Raw genomic sequence first — 21,032 nt, 5'->3', positions numbered from 1 at the left:
AACCTGATAAACCCCTGGCCAAAAAAGCAAACATTGCTTTAAAATTAAAGAAAAGCTTCAGAAACACATGTACAAACACATAAAGGCTTTTTGTCATATGGCGGTAATGAATGGGCTATATGAAGCACATCCATATTTTTCAATTCTCACAGTTTCGAACATTTCTCAAAGCTCACTGAATGCCCCATAAAACATAAAGCTCAAAACTAAGCATCAAATAAAATAGAGACCCCAAACGCATAAGACTCACCACCACCGTCACCTCTACCCTACCCCCTCTACTGCCACTATCTCCATCACCAATCTTGGCCAGTTCCCTACATTTCATGTCTATCACCAGCATTTTTGCAGGTGGTTAATCCCTCCATCTGCCCTGCACCTCCTTGCCTCAAAAAAATCCATCCTCTCTCCTCCAAGTCCCAGTGGCACCTTAAAAAAGACCCACTTGCAAAATCTGACACTGGTCAGTGGTTTTCTGTCTCTAAATCTTAGGCACTGGAATAGTAGGAGTTTCCAACGGACAATGAATGGCAGATAAAAGTCTAACAGAATCCTATGAAGGGTTTCTTTTTTTCCCACCAAAATGAATGCTCATTCTCTTTTGTACAGCATCAGCACTCCCACCAATAGGTGCACTGATATCTTGGGTCAGGGGAGAAAGCACTGAGACCAGGTCATACACATTTTCCCAAAGCTCCCACTAATTCTCTTTACCATTCAATTACACCCTGCAACCCGGTCTTGGAGAGCACAGTCTTAATTCAACAGCCTCACAGGAAATATTTTAGAAAGAACTCGCCTGCAAAGTTTGCCTTTCAACAGAAATGAAAGTATCCACACTCCCTCAAAATCAAACGTGTATTAGTATTTATTTTCCCACAAAATGGAGTTGAAAAATAGTACTGTGTTTAAAAGGATTCTGTGAAACATAAATACACAGTTTTCAAAATACTGATCTATGTTATCCCTCCATTCATAAAGCTCAACAACAGTTTAATTATTGACATTCTTCAACTATACAGAGCAAAATTAAAGTTAAAAATGCAAACACATTCATTTGCATTTTTCACGTTTACATTCAAAACAGTAACAGGAACATAATAAAGAAGCTGCATGGCTGGATGCAAAAGATTCTTGTGGCAAATACATTATAGAGACACTCAATTCAATCTTCCTGATTCAATACTTACAAAGTGAGTGATGAAACTCCCAGATGTCATCACAAACCAAAGAGGACTCAAATACAATGATTAGAAATCTGTTTAAATTATCTCTAGTGAAAATGAGGTATGGTGACATTCTGAGATCATAATCATTTGTACGACAATAGAAGCTCACTCTAAACTTCAAAAATTATGTCACTCTATAATATCTGGCACACACTAGACACATGATAAATATTGCTTGAATGCATAAATGGTATCAATTATCAGATATAAGAAGATATAGTACAAAAATGTATATACTTTTCTAATCAGAAACATCAGAATTAATATAAAAACATCAACTTCCATTAAATGTGCTCGTGTTAACACAGCTCACTGATTTAATTAGCATCATTTTTCTTTTAGCCATAAATGAGAATGGTATAATTTTACCTGGCACACTGTTTCTCAAACACGCCTAGCTAGCTCACTCCTGCCTTGGAATCTTTATATTCGCTTTCCTCTGCCATAGCCATCAGTATGGCTGTTCCCTCCCTGTGATCAGGCCTCCCCTTAAATATTACCTTAAGAGGGAGGCCTTCCCTAACTGACCAAGTACGCACAGTAATTCAATGGTTCATTCTCTAAATCTATCCCCTGCTTTTTTTTTTTTCTTTTCCATCATTTAAAGCCATGTGCTATGGCATACATGTTGTTTTTTAGTCACCAAGTCATGTCTGACTCTTTGCAACTCCCTAGACTGTAGCCCACTAGGCTCCTCTGTCCATGGGATTTTCCAGGCAAGACTATTGGAGTGTGCTGCCATTTCCTTCTCCAATGATATACATATTTTACATATTTTTCAACTGTCTCCTCCCATGAAGAAGGCATGCTCAATAAGACAAAGATTTAGTCTGTTTTGTCCACTGATAATTCCCCAGTATCTGTAACAGTGCAGGGAATGTAGGAGATAAGAATTGTTAGACAGATGAATGAATAATTAAGCTTAATTTCTAATTAGCATTATTTATCTCTGTGAAAAAGCACTGTTCCAAAAAATGTTATGCTTGACTCTCATTTCTATGAATTCCAGAGATTTGCCTTTCCTACTCATAATTTAAACTATAAGAGTCACATACTTTATATTATTGGAACAAGTCGTGTCCACATTTTAACTGAGCATTGTTTACAAAAAAGGTTGTCATAGACCATCATATTGATTTGAACCTGATCAAATTACTATATGCTAATAACTGTTAATTAGGCCACCAATGAATTGTCAATACTCTCACATTTTCTATTGTATATTCTTTCACAAGACTCTTGCTATTTTATCAATGACCCATGAGAGATGATGGCAACATTTGAGTACTGAATGAGACATCACCAGCACCATTTGGGAGTTTCTGAGAAAGTAGATAATACATTTAGCCCACCTCAGTTGATAGAAAAATTGGGGGCTTAGGAATCACCTGAGATCTCATTAAATTGTATATTCTGATCATGCAGTGTGAGGCCTGAGAGTCTGCATTTTAAACTAGGTCTCAGGTGATGTTGTTGCTAGCAGTTCTTGAACTACCTTGATCTGCAAGAAATTCTAATTTTAATATAATTAGAAAAAAATGAATTCATGAAACAGTGTTGTATAATGGCAAGTAAGAGACTACTCTGCTAAAAAGTTCACTGCAGTGAATTCATTTAACAGAACCACTTAAACACTTTCAGTCATTGATCTATTCATTCAGATATTCACATGTGCCGTGTGTTAGTCACTTCACTTGGGAGAAAACAACCCGGCTACTTGTTTACCTCTTTTACTCTATTCACTCTCCCATATGTTATCTCATATCCAGGTTGGAACAGAAATTTAAAAGGAAAATAAAAAAAAGATGAGCCAGAGTTGTTAGACATATTTTTCTCTCCAAAGTGTTGACGGTGATTCACAATTATTTCCCATGTTATGGTTTATATTTTCACCCAGATACTATTCATATCTCTCCTCCTGCTGATATAAACCAGAACATAACTTCGCTTGCCCTCCTTACTGACTTTCCTTCATTTTTCTTCTCTCATCATCACAAAGGTTTTAGTTTCCCCCTGCATGTCCTAACCACAGTTATCAGAGAAGTTGATGGAACTTGCTGTGCTTATCTTTATGAGTCCTTGTAGAAATGTCAGTAAATCTCTTTTGCTCTCTGCAGGTTGCATTTTTCAATCAAATTAATTAGTTTATTCATAGAGAAGAAAATCTTCTGTTGTCCCTATGCCAATAGTCTTCTTGTCCTTCCACAGTGGGAAGTTTTGTCTTTTTCTTCTCTCTCCCTCACCTCCCACCACCCAAAGGGTATTCTGCAGCATAAAAATGAAACAAAATAAAAATCATTTGCCTACTTATCTGAAGGTTCCAACTCGAGCATGTCAGCAGATACTGTCTTGTCTTAATTATTTTAATTATGCAATCAATGGAACTTAGTTCTTTCATTTCAATCTCATAATCACTGTTAAAGATTGATAACTGACCAACAGTAGCATGTTTGTGCCAAAGTAGTAATGGCTAGAAGTAGCTTTAAAAAGTTCTTTATTATATTAGCTTTTGCTTCATTATCTCATTATGAATTCATGTTCACAAAGATATCAGAATTGGAGAGAAAAAAAATTAATAAGGGAAGAATCAAATGAGAACAGAATAAAACAGGGAGAACAGAAGAAGCATCTATATGTTTATGTTTTTTACTTATATTCCTTTGCAAGGAATATTTTTAAATGTTTCAATAATCAAATTATAATTTCAAATATAATTTTAATCACCCTGCTCATGGTCCCTTTCCCCCAGAGAAAACATCCACAAACAAGTCCTTTGTGAAAAAATGAGCAAGGCAACTAGAACAAGCTGGAGGGGGAAAAGTGAAATATATATATATATATATATATATATATATATATATATATATATATATATATATTCCCTGGTGGCTCAGATGGTTAAGAATCTGCCTGCAGTGCAGGAGACCTGGGTTCAATCCCTGGGTAGGGAAAATCCCCTGGAGAAGGGAAATGTTACCTAGTCCAGTATCCTTGCCTGGGAAATCCCATGGACAGAGAAGCCTGGCAGGCTACACTCCATGAGGTTGCAGAGTTGGACACAACTGAGAGACTAACACTTTCACATAGGCATAGCTACATAGTATGGTTAAAATAATTAACCCATGGCTAGTCATTTGTAATGATGATCATTCTTTATACTTCATAATAATTTCATGTCCACAATCTACTTTTTACACCCTATCTTGGCCAGTATCTTTTAGAGGTGTGTCAGCAATCAGTAACTGAGTACCACAGAGGGGAAGTATCTCACCTAGTTCACATAAATAGGAGTTGGAGAAAGGGAGACCTTATCCCTTAGGAAAATTAGAGTAGATTGAGCATAAGTGGGAAACGAGAGCATTTTGTTACCTCTGTGTTTTTAAAACTTCTCATTTTGTTTGGAAATTGTTAATGGCTTATAGGATAAATCCCCTAGATACAACCTTGTATAAAGGTAGCATCTGTATGTATGAGGCAAGGATGCCTATTTCCTAGGGTGGGGAGGAGGAATCTTGACTGTTAGAAAGGCAAAAAGGAAAATAAACACATCACAAATGGTTTATACATTAGTGACTGGGGTAAGATCGTGGAGTAAACACATGTATGATTATAACCACCCCCTGGCATAAGATACTAGCACCTTTTACCTGGGCTAGTATCAGGAAAGTAATAGTAAGAGATACTGTCAATATTATCTCTTACCTGATACTGGTATTACAATGGTCCTGTCTTCTTCCAGTGGCATTACCAATATTTTCTTTACCTGTTTTTCCCCTACTTAAAACCTTCTGATGACTTTTTGTCACGTTTATGCTAGATCTTAAAGTCCTTGATTTTACCCTGACACTGCCATACATGATGAGACCCCTACCATTGATAGATTTCAACCCCATCTCGTACCTCAGCTATCTAATCTTCCCTCCTGCAACTCTCCAGCCACAAACTGCCTGTTCGTTTCTCTAACAAGCCAGAGTGCCCCTATTTTAGGGCCCCTGCATGAGCTTTTCCCTCTGTGTGAAGTATACTTCCTCCTGATCTGCAAATGGTGACTCCTCTTTGTCATTCAAATTTGAAATTAAATGGCACCACCCCAGACACAACATTCCTGGGTCACACAGGCAAAAGAGGCCCCTCAGGCTCTATCACACTAACTTTTAACCTCTTCAAAAAGCATATTCCTATCTGATATTTTTCTTGTTTTTTTTTTTTTTTTTTTTTTAATTTTACTGGATGTGAGACACTGTAGAGCTTCTGGAACCTTGCCTTTTGTATTCATTACTGTATACCCAGTGCCTTGAAATGTAGATGGTATTTTGAAGCACTCCACTAATATTTATTAATATTATTATTAACATTCATGCATATATAATAGATGCAGATATAGATACATACATGGATGTAGATACAGATACCTACATACATACATGCCTGTTACATACATGGTCACTCAGTTGAACATGACTGAGTGAACGCAACCCCTGAACTGTAGTTAGCCCACCAAGCTCCTCTACCCATGGGATTTTTCAGGCTAGAAACTGGAGTGGGCTGCCATTTCCTACTTCAGAGGATCTTCCTCACCCAGGGATCAAACCCTCTGACTCAGGGATTGAACCCAAGTCTCTTGCATCTCCTGCACTGGCAGGTGAATTCTTTACCATGAGAGACACCTGGGAAACCTGATATATACAGTAATATATCTCAATGAATATATATAAAATGTAATTTGATTATCGTTCATAGACATGCTCTTATATGAAACTAAAAATTGACAAGTATAAATATTCATAGATTTTAGTTATCAGATTATCTGCATTCCCAGGCATTTTATTTATTTTTACTTTTGTAATAAGACCAGATCATGGCATCTGGTCCCATCACTTCATGGCAAATAGATGGGGAAACAATGAAAATAGTGACAAGACTTTATTGTCTTGGACTCCAAAATCACTTTAGATGGTGACTGCAGCCATGAAATTAAAAGACGCTTAGTCCTTGGAAGAAAAGCTATGACCAACCTAGACAGTGTTTTAAAAAGCAGAGACATTACTTTGCCAACAAAGGTTCATCTAGTCAAAGCTATGGTTTTTCCAGCAGTTATATATGGATGTGACAGTTGGACTATAAAGAAAGCTGAGTGCCAAAGAATTGATGCTTTTGAACTGTGGTGTTGGGGAAGACTCTTGAGTCCCTTGGACAGCAAGGAGATCCAACCAGTCTATCCTAAAGGAAATCAGTCCTGAATATTCATTGGAAGGACTGATGCTGAAGCTGAAGCTGAAACGCCAATACTTTGGCCACCTGATGAGAAGAACTGACTCATTTGAAAAGACCCTGATGCTGGAAAAGATTGAAGGTGGGAGGAGAAGGGTACAACAGAGGATGAGATGGCTTGTTGGCATTACCAACTCAATGGACATGCATTTGAGCAAACTCCGGGCATTGGTAATGAACAGTGAAGCAGGGCGTGCTGCAGTCCATGGGGTCACAAAGAGCTGGACATGAATGAGTGACTGAACTGAACTGAACTGACTGAATAAGACAACAACTTTAGAATTATAGCTGGCTTCGGTTATATCTCATCTACCTATTATACCTTAATTATCATTCTCTCTCCCTATATCTATGCTTAGGCAGGGAAAATGGATTTTGACTGTATCTATCCATACACTTTCTTTCTTTGGAGGAACAAACTGAAAGGTATGGAAAAATCCATTTTTGATTGTTATCGGTCTACTATGCTTTCCTACTCCTAAGTAATCATATGAATGGAAATAACAGGTAATGCTCCAAATTGAAGCTAATCATCAACATGGCCATGAAAGTATAAACTGAACAGGTAGCAATGTACTAAAGGATTAAATAGAATCTAAAATTATTTTTTTAAATATTGACAACATCCTATTTTGATAATCAGCTTTTTGTTTCCTCTAAAAATTCTATCAAAATTCAGGTCCAGGATAGTTTGCATAATGGCTAATCACCTTTAGAATTTTATTCATGAAAATCCACAAAGTTAGTGAAAGTGGTATGTAAGACTGTTATTTACAAACTTACAAGAGATTTCTGAATTTGCTTGTCTTAAATAATACTTTGTGTATGTGTACCTCAACAAATTGTCCAGACTAGTTGATATGCTACAAGCATTTACACATTAGTGTCTCATTTTAAAAACTATGTCTTAGCAAAACTATGCCAGCTAAGAGGCTGCCCTTACCTTCTTGTTAATCATTTTAAAAGCTTAAATACCAACCAAAGTCCTTAAAACTTCCCTAAGGACAAACTATTTTTGATGTCAATCTTCAGTTCAGTTCAATTGCTCAGTCGTGTCCGACTCTTTGCGACCCCATGAATTGCAGCACGCCAGGCCTCCCTGTCCATCACCATCTCCCGGAGTTCACTCAAACTCACATCCATCGAGTCAGTGATGCCATCCAGCCATTTCATCCTCTGTCATCACCTTCTCCTCCTGCCCCCAATCCCTCCCAGCATCAGAGTCTTTTCCAATGAGTCAACTCTTTGCATGAGGTGGCCAAAGTACTCGAGTTTCAGCTTTAGCATCATTCCTTCCAAAGAACACCCAGGACTGATCTTTAGGATGGACTGGTTGGATCTCCTTGCAGTCCAAGGGACTCTCGAGTCTTCTCCAGCACCAGAGTTCAAAAGCATCAATTCTTTGGCACTCAGCTTTTTTCACAGTCTGACTCTCACATCCATACATGACCATTGGAAAAACCATAGCCTTGACTAGATGGACTTTTTTTGGCAAAGTAATGTCTCTGCTTTTGAATATGCTATCTAGGTTGGTCATAACTTTCCTTCCAAGGAGTAAGTGTCTTTTAAGTTCATGGCTGTAGTCACCATCTGCAGTGATTTTGCAGCCCCCCCAAAAAAGTCTGACACTCTTAGCTTAGTGATATTGCCATTTTAGGTTTCTCATCCTCTAGTGGGATGGGTGTGAGCAAATTACACAGACACGTGTGTGTGTACATGGTCTCATCCATGTAAGTGTATGTGCTGTCATTCATCATCTAATGGTAGATACCTCTTTAACAAGGTATTTTTTTTTAATTAAACAATTTTTAAATGGTATAATAGCAGATTAAAAACTTGCCAGTCCAGGTTCAATGCACTATACTGGATGCTTGGGGCTAGTGCACTGGGACGACCCAGAGGGATGGTATGGGGAGGGAGGAGGGAGGAGGGTTCAGGATGGGGAACACATGTATACCTGTGGCGGATTCATTTTAATATCTGGCAAAACTAATACAATTTTGTAAAGTTTTTAAAAAAAAGTATTAAAAAAAAAAACTTGGGGTTTTAATTGTAGGCTGAATCCACCTTTTGTCCACTCAGTTTGAAGATGCAATTAATTAACTGTTTGTATGAATAATTAATCCCATATTGTTAGCCCTATTGAAAAAAGAGAATGAGGAACAAGAATGTATTAAGCCTCCAGAAGAAGATGGGAAAACAGAAAGCAAGAAGGAAAAGACAGTGGTGCCACTATGGGATATTCAGTGACGCAGGAACTAGGATTTTAAAGACTTGCAAATTTTACGTAAGGTTACTCTGTTTAAGTTGCACAAATGGGTGCAAACCAAAGTCGTGACCTGAAGAATGCTGGCATATGACCACAAGTAGGAGGCTCTCTATCTTTTGATCTGTGATGAAAAATGGGTGGCTTAAACTAGTTGAGCCTTGGGCATGGGCAGAAAGTGAAAATGAAAGTTGCTCCGTCATGTCCAACTCTCTGTGACTCCAGGTCAGAATACTGGAGTGGGTAGCCTTTCCTTTCTCCAGGGGATCTTCCCAACCCAGGAATTGGACCCAGGTCTCCCGCACTGCAGGCAGATTCTCTACCACCTGAGCCACAAGGAAAGCCCAAGAATACTGGAGTGGGTAGCCTATCCCTTCTCCAGTGGATCTTCCTGACACAGGAATTGAACTGGAGTCTCCTGCATTGCAGGCAGATTCTTTACCAACTGAACTATCAGGGAAGCCTGGGCATGGGTGGGAGGAGAGTTAACAGTTATAATACAGCCATTATACTTCTCACCTCTAGAATTTGTTGCAATCCTCCAAATGATCACAGCTGGGGAAAACGTCAATATGTATAGACCAGTATCTCCTGGTTGTGAATACCAATATTTGTGAAAACTCTATCTTATATATGCTTTATTTATTTGTTCAAAATACATGAGCTTAAAAATGTGCTTTTCCCCTCCCTATTATCACACAATAATTTAGTACTAGAATAACAATCCTCCCAGCATACCCAATGAGTTTCTTTGGTCCTCTTTTAAAGGATTTAATCTTCATAAATAATAGCTAAGTAAACTTAAGACACTTGGACAATTTCTTTAACTTAATGTATTCAAATCCACAGTTGGCACTTCATTTCTTTTCATTTAAAAATAAATCAACTTGTCTCAATAAGCTCTACATGAATACACACACCTAACAAAATAAATCAAAGCAACACATCTAAAATGATGAGATTCACTTGTTACCTTTACAAGAAATATGCCATTTTCAAAAATGTCTCAACATTTTTTTATTAAGTCAATATATATTTTAAGATAATTCACATGCAAGTACTTGAAGAAGGATTTCCAGATACAGATGAGAAACTTTTTTCAAGAGGATTTCCATAAACTTGAAATATTAAATATTTCAAGAGCTTTTCCTTCACAAGAAAAGTTTCCTGTCAACTGTACCTAATATGTGATTTTATGTGCATGATTTCCTGTGCAAACTTCCATGCCTTCTATATTCACATTGTAATTTTGGGGAAAGCTTGGAAAATATTAACTATGACAACAAATTCAGCGACCTTTAAAGTACAGTTCTATAGATAGTGGTCCTTCTCTCCAATAGCTCTGCTTCAATTACAAAAGTGAAAACCACAATGTAATGGACATGAAAACCTAACCAAAATGCCCCTGAAGAAGAGTTGTGTACTTTAGGAAAAAAACTGAGGATTCTAACTTAAGCAAGGGACTGCATCAAGACACTATTAAGACTCCAAAACTTGCTATTTATAGAAATTAAAAACAGACTTACTTGCTTTGTTTTTCCATGCTAGCTACCCTGAGGCATTCCCATCTTGAATTTAGAAGATTCATTTGTTCTTGCACTTCAGTTTCTTCATCTTCTGATAATTTCCCTGACCCAATCAGCTGACTCCCCAATTGGAGAACATTGCCAACCCGTCCCTGATGGGATGTCAAATCCATCATGTATCCCTGACAAAGAAAGAAGGTGATAAGAGTCAAAATATTATGGAAATCATTGTGGTTTTGAATCTCTTTTTTTTCCTCGCAATTTTAAATTTGTAGCCCAGTTAAAGTTTATTCCCAGTAAAAGTAAATCCAGTACTGTTTATAATATGAATTAATGGATATTAATAGCTTAGGTCACCTTCTGCAGAAGCAGAGCCTGAGATCAGGACTTATATGCTAGTGATTTATCAAGAAAAAGATCCCCGGGGAGATCTGCAAGGGAGCAGAAGCAGCAGGAAACAGGAAAGGGGACGGGAGGAGGCCAAGTAAGTGTGTCATCTCAGGAGAAGTCTCCAACTGAGGGCGTAGTGCAGCCTGATATCCCCTAGGTACTCTGGAGTGTAAGTTCTATCTCAGCATTGACCTTGACCCAAGACAAAGGAGCTGGCCTTTCATATTCCTATAGGAGCCTCTGGCAAAATCAAGTCTCAGCACCTTCAAAGTGTTATTCTCCAAAGGAAAACTTCCAAAGCCGCCTACTGGAAAGCCAAATGCATGAACATTTATCTTGCTTCCACCTCAAAATAAACACTAAATTACCAGAATACAAGGATCTTATAGAGTAACTGAGGAAACCAGACGGAATTATCATTATGCCATCTGCCCTATTTCATTAATCGATGTTATGCTTTTACCTCGTGGGTATGAAACTGTTCTTTCACTTCTTCTACATCATTAGAAATCTCTCCTTGTGCTTGCAATGTGTCTTCGGCTGAAAGGAGCCATGAGAGTACTTCTTCTAAAGCTGTCTGGTAACTGTCCAGGTTTACTTCAGTCTCCATCAATGGACTGCCAAATGACTTGTCTTCAGGAGCTTCCAAACGCTGAACAATAAAACAAATTGGGTGTTATATAATTAGTATCTTTGCAGACTGTTCCAATACATTAAATGATAAATCGAATGAAATATTTAAAATGCTAGAAACGTCCACTTGCATTATCAGAGACATGGACAGCAGACATACACAATAATGAGCCTGCATTTTAACATCCTCACAAATACATACACAGATTCTCAAATGGCAGTTGGAATCCACTTCGAATTAATATTTGATTAAAGTTCTCTGGATTACTATAAGGAGTGATTTGGTACATTATCTCTTAACGTTAAATGCCACAGATTTTCATCGATAGGCAAACTTTTAAATTCACATTTTGAGTCCTCTATATATACATTATTGGTATTATATTTATGTAATTTTTACAATGACAGTAAAGGAAACATCTCTTCCCAAGATCCCCTAATGAAATATTTCTGAAAATCTCCAGACCAGAAAAGTTATCAATAAGAAAATAAGTGAGGAAAAGGTATAATTAAAAAAAAATACTTCATTCATACATCTGAAACTTCTAATGGTAGAATGACTTATATGAATTAAGCCTTTATTTCCAGAAGGTCATGGTTTAAATAATAAGTCATTATCTTAGGCAAAGCCAAATATAAAGTATTTGCTATCAAATTTATTTAGCAGGATGTCAGCTGAGATTCTCAACAGCTGTAATTTCTCCTGGGATCCTAAAGCTGAAAACCCTGGTTACAAAGTGTTCATAATTCTAAAGCAAAGATCCAGGCCACCTATGAAGGAATTGCTAAGAAGGGACCACAAAACTGTCCCACCCTCCTTCATCTACTACCAAGCTCTAAGGTATATAAGAGGAAGCAAAGAGACTGACTGAAGAAATCTGGTGAGAAGGATTCCTCTGGAGAGCAATGCATGTCTATACCTTCCATCACCTCAAGCCAAGCAATGGAGACCTCAAGAGACCTATAGAGCAGACGGTACTTGACAGAATGGAATACTGACCTCTAAACCTGGCTGTGTGCTTGCGGAGATTCAGGAGCTATGGAAACCAGTACTACCAAGTGATAGGAGATAGTTCTTGGGATAACCTATGTGCCTGCTGCTTTAACCTTAAGGCAATTATCAATATTAAAAAATCAGAACAAATAGGAGCTTCTGCATAGCATGGTAGGTGGTTGGGCTTTAGAAATCCTGAGGAGGACCACACTCAAGAGGGTTTCCTGCTGAGGTAAGGGACATAGGCAAATAAAGTAGTCAGGGCAAGAACATTGGAAAAATATTTGGAGAGGAATCTTCTGAACACCCTATAGATAGCAAGCAAGCACTGGGTCCTAATAAATGGGATTTTTGTAAAGGAAACAAATGGCAGTGTAGAACCACAGGAAGCTACTTGTTGGGGGAGGGAGGTCATGATCTTGCCTAGAGAAAATGCATCCTTCTGATGGTTCTTCTCTGCCATGTCTGCCTTGAATTTCCAATCCCCAGCAATTCTGGGCCTTCTCTCCCACTGAGCTGCCAGCACCAACTTAATTGTGTTCTTCTGATAAATGCTCCAATTTTGAAACTTTAATATGATAAATTTCTTGAACTATTAAACCCTTTAGGATGAAAAAGCATAGAGGCAGTCTTTGGTGTAATATTTTCATCAAAGGATGCATTCATATCTGTTTCTAGAGAACTGGCAGCAATATGTCAGACTGTTAAGTCAAAATTATCCAACTTCAGGATCTCAAACAGAATATAAGTGTCGGCAGAGAGCTAGTCGCATGGGCCCTCCCCAAGGTCAAGGCAAGTTCTGAAGGTCTTAGGGGTTAGAACAACCTCCATGATGTATTCCTTTCCTCTACCCCCAAATAATGTAAATAATAAATTAAAAGTCATCAGTAGGAAGAAAAAAGTCACAAAAAGATAGCCTGGGAAATGTGTGTAGACAGAAATAGCCTCATGGTTGGAAAACCTGAGCAGTTTTACAATGCTCAAACGATCCCTTGCTTGTTTTATCTGCTTTTTGACATTGCTGCCTTAAAATTATTAATAATTATATCCTTGAACTTGGGTTTTCTAAGTTCAATGGAGTGATAAAATATGCATATGAGCAGAGGACACAGATACATTATGTGTCTCTTCCCCATTTGCATATAGTGTTTCTGGTGTCCTCTGAGCCTAGAATTCTGGTGGACCCACAATATGTGGGAGCTGAGCAGACTCCCATTGAGTGCAAGTGTCTATGACTGAATGGCGGATGGCATTGACAGCCTCAGGAAATCATGGCTTCTGTTTGAACCAGAACTATATTCCAAAGCAGAAATAAAGCAATGCTAAAAAAATAAAAAAGAACCACCAACAAACCTAATCGTATCCTTTCATACTCATTTCTTTCCTGTGTTAGCCAACCATTTATGCTACAACCGATGACAGAGAAAGAAAGGGAAAGACAGGGCAAGATGATTCCTTTCCTTTCAACTCCTTCCTTACTTTTCAGTAAGCTGAAGGCACAGAACATAAGTAGAAAGTGCACCTATCAAGGAGTGAAATAAACACAGCTGAGTTAGTCATACAATGGTTTCACGTTAAGAATGAAATAGAGATGCATATATAAGCTTTGAAATACAAATTGTGCAATGCTGGTGATTCCGCTTAAGTTAAATGATCTTATATTTGCATTTACAACTGCAATTGCACAATATAACAATGGGCAGTAAAACTCACGCTAATACTTTAAAATTTTAATTTTCTTTACTCAATATGATGTTGAATAGCAAATAAAAAACACAATGGCGAGTTGAGAGAAAGACCATAGAATAAAGGAAACAGCTTTATATTTTGGTCATTTGAACAGCACTTTCCTTCCTGCTTTTTTGAACAAGGGGCTCCAAATTTTATTTTTCACTGCATTGTACAAATCGGTAGCCTTGGGTGTAGGTGGGGGGAAAGTACAATCAAATCCTGGATAGTGTGTCTTCCCTGGGTTATACGTGAGAAGAGACAGGACATTTATTATGAACAGTAGAAAGTGGTTATAAAACCCAGGGACTCTAGAGTCAATCAGTTTTTGGATCTTGACTTGGAGCTGAGGTCTTGTCACCCTGGTAGTTATTTAGCTGCATCATTAGCCTTAGCTTCCTCCTATGTAAAATGAGAACAATAATATAATACTTTCCTAAGACTGCTATAAGAATTAAAGGAGAGTATATAAAGCGTTTGGCAGAATGCCTGAACCTGCATAAGAACCCAATACAGTAGCTGATAGCTCTAATTATTATTAGATTTTCTACACATAAGAACCATTTGGAAACATAGCCTGCTCAAAGGTTACCTTCTTAAGTCACTGTTCAAATTTCAAGGGCCAGAAAATTCCTATTTAAAAAATTTACCCAGGAAACATCTAAGAGTAAACATCAATTAAATGAAACCTTTCTTAAACTGGAACCTCCACCTAGCTCCCATTTAAAAGTTCTGATATATGGCAAAACCAATACAATATTGTAAAGTTAAATAAAATAAAATTAAAAATAAATAAATAAATAAAAGTTCTAAAAATTATTAACAATCTTGAGTTAAAATAATCTTCTGCAAATGATAAATTGCAAATGACACTATTACTCAAGTAACACAACACTATATTTTACCATTGCACAATTTAGATTAAAAAAGTAAACACTTCATGATTTACTGATATTTACAGAGGCTTGAATTTTTGGAGAAAATTTTAGAAGGCAAATCTTTATACTCAAGGACATGCTGTCTAGCACTCATAAATTCTGAATCTAAAAGTTTTGTCTGAGGATATTCATAAAACAAAAACTTTGCAAAGACAGCCATATTAAATTCAAACAGATAAGCTGTGTGAAATTGCACAAATAACTCATCATTTATATCCATAAATCAATTATACATATATACTTGATTATGGTCAAAATTGTCAGTTAGGCTGTAAATAATTTTTTCTTTGTCTAGACCACTGTTTTTCAAATTTGTAAGTCATGATCCATCAGTGATTTTTAATCATTTCAGTGGGGATGACCAGGAATAGTCTATTTAAAAATAAAAAGAATAAAAATACTATTCTGTATAATTTATATTAAGGACTAGACTGTTTTGTGATTTTCTGTTTTATATAAATATGTCTGTTAAATGTATATGCATGTTCTGCATCATGATGAAAAAAAATTATAGTTCATGGAACAAAACTGGAAATGATTCTAGAATTTCAGTACAAGTAAATCCTATGAAAGAAGAAATTTGCTGAATTCCACATTTGCACATTTGCAATAAAACCCTTGGAAGAACATCTTTATATTCATCTTTAAAACAGGATTTTGAAACAAACAAGGACACACAGAGAGGCTTGTGTTTTTGGTTTTAGTTTCTCAAAATATGTATTCATTGTCATACTGTTACATATTTGACCTTAGCCTGTGACTAATTCATACATATTACAGTAAAGAATTTTTCTTTTTAGGAAGCTTGATATTTGTTTTTTATTTAAAAAAAAAGAGTGATGCGTAAGAGATACCAATCATTTCATGAATGGAAGTGCCAGTATCATCAACTAGAACTAATTTTTTCCCCTATGCTTTGATCTTATTTTAATTTCCATCTTTATAACAGTAGTTTATGTTTCTCTGCAGTACATTGGACAAATAATGATTCAGATGAGAGGCATAACAATGAATGGATGAAACAATTCTAGTTGTTTTCAAAATTAGGAACACTAAAATTTATTCAACATTATCCACATGCTCCAGAGGCTTAATTACTACCCTTTTGCATGAAGAATTACCAGAGATTGTCAACTACATTCCTTGAAGATGTTGCTAATGCATAAAGGTGAAGGAGTAGAGAGGGGGAAAGAAAAGTAATGAGGAAAGACAAATGGGTATATGTATTAGTCCTGCGATGTCCAGGACAAATGTCTGGAAACTCATTTCCAGTGACAAAAATTTTCATAATAAAATGGAGAGTGATAGCCATGATACTATTCCAGATGTAAATATTTTTTAAAATCCAGTTTACTATCTATCTGACCTTGGGCAAGTTACTTAACTTCTCTGTGTCTCAGTTTCCCCATCTGTAAAACAAAGAAAATAAAACTATATCTCCGTAGGACTGCTTAAAACATTATATGTGATGAGGCATATAAAATGCTCAGCATATTCTGATTTCCAAGAAATGCTCTGTGATGCCTGTATTTGGGGACCAATGTTCATTGAAATGGCAAATGGTTTTTATGAGGAAACACAGTTGAATGAGCTGTGTGTATTTTTAGAAGCATGATTTTGGCAATTCAAACTGAGATAAGTCATCAAATGGCAACATACAGGTAGTGAAACCAGCAATCCAGCAAACCACAAAGCTCTTAGAAAAATAGCTGGGACTCTTCCAGAGGGCACAATCTATCACTGAGTGGTTTTATATTTCTGTTGAAACTCATCTATTTTGGCACCTTCCCCAAATTCAACCTTAAAATGTGCTATGAGTTTTAACCTAGATAAAAAACAGTTTTATTGTTCTTGAATGTATAAATGCTTCAAGTACATTTGAAAATGTTATCACTTAGCTCCTTTAAATGTGTCATACTTCGTTTTTTATAGAGTCTCAAGTTAGTGCATGAATGGTGAATTGTTTGGTGTATTCTGTAATCTTTTTATCCTTCAGTGAAAGATTATTTGAAAGCTAAAGGATTACAGAGGGATAACCAAGTGGTTCTTTTACTAAATAATAGAGGAACAGTTCAGAGGAACCAGGATTAGTATCTGGAAATATTCTTGCCACATTTCCACTGTGTTTCCTCAGAGATATAACATGTAAACCAGGGTATTATTCAAAGTATGAAAAATGATTACAGAAGTGATTTATGAGGAATTAATCCATCATGCAACACTGTACATGACATTCAGTCTAATGATGCCAGAAATAGGTAATTTTTAATATTGCTTGTGCCTGAAATTCAGTTCAAAGTTAAGCCCTAATGAGGATTTAGGAAAAATTATGGCCTGCTGTATGGCAATATTAAAACAACAATCACAACAACAACAACTACATCTACAATAGCAATAACAACAGCTGCCATTATTTATTGGGCACTTAGTGTCAGTCAATTTGCTAAGCACTTAATGTGCATTCTATCATTTTTCACCACAGGTCAGGATGACAGAAAATAGCCAGATGAGGAAACAGGAGCAGAAAAATTGGTCACAAAGGTAATTGGCTGATCTAGTATTTAAAACTAGGATTTTCAGACTCTAAAACACACATCTTTAGCACAATTTGATAAATCGCTACTATAAAGAAACAGAATCTATAAAACAGTGCTTTTGCAAAATATCCTACTATGTGCTGCCTGCTCAGTCATGTCCAACTCTTTGCAACTCTATGGACTGTAGCCTGCCAGGCTCCTCTATCCATGAGTATTCTCCAGGAAAGAACACTGGAGTGGGTTGCCATGCCTTCCTCCAGTGGCTCTTCTCAACCCAGGGATCGAACCCACATCTTTTATGCCTCTGTTTTGGCAGGTGGGTTCCTTGCCACTAGTGCCACCTAAGAAGCCAATATCCTAGTATAACTTATTTAAACTGAAATAAAAATGTATTTATAGCTAAGAGTGGTGATGGATGTTAACTAGACTTAGTGTGATAATCACTTTGCAATATATACATAAATCACATGTATACTGTACATCTGAACTAATATGATGTTATATGTTAATTATATCAATAAGTAAAATTATTAGATGAAGTGATATTCTAGATTCATAAATAAATATACAAGCAACTCCTGCAGCTCAATTTCAGAAAAATTAACGACCCAATCAAAAAATGGGCCAAAGAACTACACAGACATTTCTCCAAAGAAGACTAAAAGATGGTTAACAAACACATGAAAAGATGCTCAACATCACTCATTATCAGAGAAATGCAAATCAAAACCACTATGAGGTACCATTTCATGCCAGTCAGAATGGCTGCGATCCAAAAGTCTACAAGCAATAAATGCTGGAGAGGGTGTGGAGAAAAGGGAACCCTCTTACACTGTTGGTATGCAAACTAATACAGCCACTGTGGAGAACAGTGTGGAGATTCCTTAAAAAACTGGAAATAGAACTGCCTTATCACCCAGCAATCCCACTGCTGGGCATACACACCGAGAAAACCAGAATTGAAAGAGACACGTGTACCCCAATGTTCATCACAGCACTGTTTATAATAGCCAGGACATGGAAGCAACCTAGATGTCCATCAGCAGATGAATGGATAAGAAAGCTGTGGTACATATACACAATGGAGTATTACTCAGCCATTAAAAAGAATACATTTGAATCAGTTCTAATGAGGTGGATGAAACTGGAGCCTATTATACAGAGTGAAGTAATCGAGAAAGAAAAACACCAATACAGTATACTAATGCATATATATGGAATTTAGAAAGATGGTAATGATAACCCTATAAGCGAGACAGCAAAAGAGACACAGATGTATAGAACAGTCTTTTGAACTCTGTGGGAGAGGGGGGTAGATGATTTGGGAAAATGGCATTAAAACATGTGTAATATCATATAAAAAATGAATCACCAGTCCAGGTTCGATGCAGGATACAGGAAGCTTGGGGCTGGTGCACTGAGATGACCCAGAGGGATGGTATGGGGAGGGAGGTGCGAGGGGGGTTCAGGATGGGGAACACGTGTACACCTGTGGCAGATGCATGTTGATGTATGGCAAAACCAATACAATATTGTAAAGTAAAAAAAAAAATAAGAAGAAGAAAATAAATAAATAAATAAAAAATAATAACTTCAAAGATTAAAAAAAAGAATTTATTGAACTACCATTCTAACTCAAATCTCCTTCATCACCTGGGAAGGATTATAATTTCAAATTATTATAGTAACTGTATTGCAAGCTATTATATGCCAAGTATATAAGATGTGTCCATTTATATTTTTAAAATTATTTTGTATTGGGGTATAGCCAGTTAAAGACAATGCTGTGATAGTTTCAGGTGAACAGAGAAGGGACTCGCCCATACATATACATGCATCCATTCTCCCCCAAACTCCCCTCCCAAGATGGGTCCATTTAAAGAAAGCTCAAAGGAGTTGATAAGTTGACCAAAGTTATTTCTATTCAGAGCACAGTTCAGCTGAGCAACTTTGCCTTTTTTTTTAATTACTTTTTTTCTTGTGTTCATCTCTACAAATTCAGAGTCAATGGTTTTGAAAATACTAAGAAAACACCTGGACCCCATTTTGTTGGTGAATCAGAAATCAGGTGTAAAGTTCAAAATGATGCCTTCAAGACACAGACACCAAAATCATACAGAAGACAGGGACAGCAGAAAGGCAACCATGTGACACAGCCCAGGTGGTGAAGCAGACTCTCTTTTATAAGACGGAGGAAGCTGAGCAAAAAGTAAAGCTGACATCAGTATTTCCCACAAGAAGGCATGTGCCACATCCACTCCTTGAACCCTAGACCCTCTACAGTTACTATTACTTGCCCATGATTTTCGATATCAGCAAAGTTGGTGTTGTTCACTATTACAGACTGTCTCACAGAAATGCAGTCATGCTTAGACGTTCTGTTTAAGAACAGTATATCAACTGTACAGACATATGTGTTAGACACGTGTATATTTACATAAAAAAATCTCATTCAAAAACCTATTTTAAAAATGGATCTGGAATCTAAAGGGTTCACCTTAGTACCTAGAAAAAAAACTATCCACTGCAAAGACTGCTAGTCCTTCAGTATCTATTCTTCTCCACTTTTGTTTTTATAGTCACAGACAGTTGAGGGGACTCTTTGGCTACCCAGAATATAAACCATGGTTCCCAGCCTCTCCTCTAATTAGGTGTGGCATGTCACCAAATATTGGCCAGAGTGCTAGGATGTGTGTGACTTCTTAGTCAAGACCTGAGGAGAACAGATATATTCACCTTTTGGTCCTTTCTACTTCCTGCACACCATGACGCAGACGTGGGGCTGAGCTATCCTTGATCATGGGGATGCAGGTGGTTGCTAGGTGATGAAAGAGCAACAAGACAAAAGGACCTCAGTCCCTGAATGATCAGGGTTCTCCTCTGAAGCCTGGATCACCCACATCTAGCCAGTTAAGATAAACAGTTCTGAAAGAGAAATAAACTTATTTCTTAGATAATCTATCACTAAATTCTGTCTTGGTTTCAGGATGGGGAACACATGTATACCTGTGGCGGATTCATTTTGATATTTGGCAAAACTAATACAGTTATGTAAAGTTTAAAAATAAAATAAAATTAAAAAAAAAATCCACAGCCCCTCTAACACACTACCATGCCTTAAGTTTCTAAGGGATGAGACTTTACCATAAAAATATAGATATTTATAAGAGCTAGTATATGATTCTAAAATAAATTTTCTATAGTAAAATCCTATGTCTGTCTGATAATACATCTTCTCAAAAACACGCTCTGAATGAAAGCCATAGTTCATTTTCCTTCATCATTTTCAATCCATACACCTTTCATTTTTTCTAATTAATGGAGATATAACTGATACAGAATATTCTGTAAGTTTAAGGTGTACAATGGGTTGAGTTGATGCACTTCTATACTGTACTACGTGTATGCATGCTCAATCATGTCCTACTCTTTGTGACCCTATACGGACAGTAGCCCAATAGGCTCCTCTGTTCAAGGTATTTCCCAGGCAAGAATACTGGAGTAGGTTGCCATTTCTTTC

The 21,032-nt window shown here is 36.9% G+C and overlaps 1 protein-coding gene across 5 annotated transcripts in view; it reads right to left on the bottom strand.

Annotated features, from left to right (window-relative positions):
* DMD (dystrophin) overlaps positions 1-21,032 on the bottom strand; it is a 2,389,494-nt gene that overhangs the window by 1,615,292 nt on the left and 753,170 nt on the right. For all 5 annotated transcript variants that reach the window (XM_055564496.1, XM_055564495.1, XM_055564498.1 and 2 more), the window contains 2 exons: positions 11,146-11,334; positions 10,293-10,474 (listed from right to left, as the gene is read on the bottom strand). In XM_055564496.1, coding sequence (XP_055420471.1) covers positions 10,293-10,474; positions 11,146-11,334 — 371 coding nt within the window. The remainder of the gene's footprint in view (positions 1-10,292; positions 10,475-11,145; positions 11,335-21,032) is intronic.

Source organism: Bubalus kerabau, chromosome X (assembly GCF_029407905.1).
Source record: "Bubalus kerabau isolate K-KA32 ecotype Philippines breed swamp buffalo chromosome X, PCC_UOA_SB_1v2, whole genome shotgun sequence".
Lineage (NCBI taxonomy): Eukaryota > Metazoa > Chordata > Mammalia > Artiodactyla > Bovidae > Bubalus > Bubalus kerabau.
This window is presented reverse-complemented; position numbering and strand designations above follow the sequence as displayed.